At 40.8% G+C, this 2,625-nt stretch overlaps 1 protein-coding gene across 1 annotated transcript in view; it reads left to right on the top strand.

Moving 5' to 3' along the window:
* The window catches only part of LOC106525557 (adenosylhomocysteinase 3), a gene marked incomplete at its 3' end in the record, with an annotated part of 29,558 nt that extends 27,162 nt beyond the window's left edge, over positions 1 to 2,396 (top strand). The window contains 1 exon segment of the mRNA XM_014019843.1: positions 2,288 to 2,396. Coding sequence (XP_013875297.1) covers positions 2,288 to 2,396 — 109 coding nt within the window.
* Positions 2,397 to 2,625: the final 229 nt, after the last annotated feature.

Here is a 2,625-nt window from a genome sequence, read left to right as displayed (position 1 = left end):
TCAGATATTGTCCAAGATTAACCTTCAGGGTGGATATTGCTCACTAGCAGCCTCGCACCAATGACCTAGTTGACATCATCATTTACCCAGAATGCTTTGCGTGTAAAAAAAATGGCTCCTTCCATGTTAAAATATATTTTAAATTTTTTTTTACAAAACTAAACATCCTACAGTATTTTTACAGTCTTTATTTTACAGTTAAAAAATGTTTATCAAATAAAGTCTAATGTTACAACTAATCGTGGATCCCTTTAACAAAATGTTAGCTTTCGGTTAGGAGATGTGTGCTCCTAGCTATGAGTCTTTATATATTTATTTATTATTTTGTACTACTGCCGTAAAGCTGAGCTCACTCCTGACCATGGCTTCCACTGCGTAGTCCTTTCAAAATAAAATCCAATTGGGATGCTCAAATATTTTTGTTTTATTTTGGTAGGGACGTTGGTGGGAAGCTTAAACAGTCTTTGAACTAATTTAACTAGACCTTGAATATGAGGAAATACCTGCCCATCCCTAGGAAAGACCTTGTTATGAAGTTTAACTATTGCCCTAATGTTTGACCTTTGACCTTTTGATACACAACCTCACCTCTGTGGCTGTTTTTTTATGTTTTATCACTGTTTTTATCACCTCTGGGGTGTAATCAGGTAGTTTTACACCAGATTATTTGCACACAGAGGACAGTTAATTTAGATTTCTTGATTATTTAATTTGCAAACTGTATTTTTGTTCAGTTTCTTTCTTCGAGTTGAGCTTTCTTCAATGTCAAAGTTACAAAAGAGTGATTCATGCAGCAGCTTTTTTTTCTTTATCAACTCCCTATAAAGGTTTTCTGCCACCTTTTTGTCAAAGCTGCGTCGGTGTATTCTCTCTCCAACCAGCTCTCCAGTGAATGATTTCCTGTGCAGTGAGTGGCGTTCAGCAACAGTTCATGTGAGGACGGCCGAAATAAAAACAAGCTTTCAGGCCCTGGAGATCAATGCACATCCGGGCGTGATGATTTGTTCTTGTAGCCGGRTTTATTGTGATAATAGGTTAGCCATTCGTTCCGAATTATTGGCGGATGAATTATGATGCATCAGACTTTCAGCTCTGATGTAAGAGTGGAAAATGACAGGATGGTGCTCGGCGTGTTGGTCTGAGTGCATCGAGTGGCCTCGTTTCAGAGGCAGGAGGAGCCGTGGCACCTTGCCTGGCCTTGTCTCTCCTGAGCGATAATGAAGTTATTGTCTCTTTTATCTTTCAAAGCGAGTGGAAACTCAAAGCTGGTCTGTGAGTTCAGACGCTGCGTCGTGATTCTTCTGTTCCCCTCGTTTGTTTTTGTGTGTCCAGCTTGAGCAGACCTCACAAAAACTCAACACACAAGAATTAAAAAAAACATTTAAGCTTAAGAAAACGCCACACAAGTTTCTTTATGATTACTGGAAATGTCATCATTAACATCATGATGTCTGTTGGCAAAATATTACATGGATGAGTTTTAAAGAAAGAAGCTGCAAGAAGTTAAGCAGAAGCTAAAAGTTGTTAACCAGAAGCTAAAAGTAGTTAACCAGAAGCTAAAAGCAGTTAACTAGAAGCTAAACGTGGCAAGTAGCTAGCTAGATACTAAAAGTGGCAAGTGGTTAGCTAGAAGCGGCAAGTGGTTAGCTAGAAGCTGCAAGTTGGTTAGCTAGAAGCTGCAAGTTGGTTAGCTAGAAGCTAAAAGCAGTTAACTAGAAGCTAAAAGTGGCAAGTGGTTAGCTAGAAGCTGCAAGTGGTTAGCTAGAAGCTGCAAGTGGTTAGCTAGAAGCTGCAAGTGGTTAGCTAGAAGCTGCAAGTGGTTAGCTAGAAGCTAAAAGCAGTTAACTAGAAGCTAAAAGCAGTTAACTAGAAGCTAAAAGTGGCAAGTAGCTAGCTAGATATTAAAAGTGGCAAGTGGTTAGCTAGAAGCTGCAAGTGGTTAGCTAGTGTCAACTTGATTCAAAATGTCTGCCACTGCAAGCTGGTCTTAAAAATTGCTGCAAGTGCAACTCAGTCAATTATAGATATTCACCTAAACTGTGGTGTCAGCTTTGTCTGTTAGTAAAATATTTCATGAACCATTGGACAGATTAATGTAATAATTAATGTATATACTGCTTTAACTACTGATTAACTTTTGGAGCCAACCAATTAAAGATGGCCGCTTCATCCAGCTGACATAAGACAACACAAAAATGGCTGCAGCTCAGTCAGTTTTACAGAAGTGGAGCTAAAATTTGGTTTGGTAGTAGCTGAGAGTCATTCTTTTTATTTTCTCCCCCTGCAGATCCAGTTCGCAGACCAGAAGCAGGAGTTCAGCAAGCGTCCTTCCAAGATCGGCCGGCGCTCCCTGTCTCGCTCCATCTCCCAGTCCTCCACAGACAGCTACAGCTCAGGTAAAACAGCCGTTTGGCTGCTGATCAGTGGCCACAGTCCACCTCTTATCACTTTCCTCTTTGGATTCCGCCTGGATGAGCGGTTGACTTGCCTTACCCCCYTCTCCCCGTGTCTCCGGCTCTCATTCTCACGCTCTTAAGCCTCATGTGAAACTATAACAGGGGATTAGGCATCGGTGGTCCACTTGACAAGAAGTGGAAATTTACYGGCATGAGAGCACAAGTTACA

Source organism: Austrofundulus limnaeus, unplaced genomic scaffold (assembly GCF_001266775.1).
Source record: "Austrofundulus limnaeus strain Quisiro unplaced genomic scaffold, Austrofundulus_limnaeus-1.0 Scaffold234, whole genome shotgun sequence".
NCBI classification, from domain to species: domain Eukaryota; kingdom Metazoa; phylum Chordata; class Actinopteri; order Cyprinodontiformes; family Rivulidae; genus Austrofundulus; species Austrofundulus limnaeus.
Note: the sequence above shows the minus strand (reverse complement) of the source record. Positions and strands in the feature narration are given on the sequence as shown.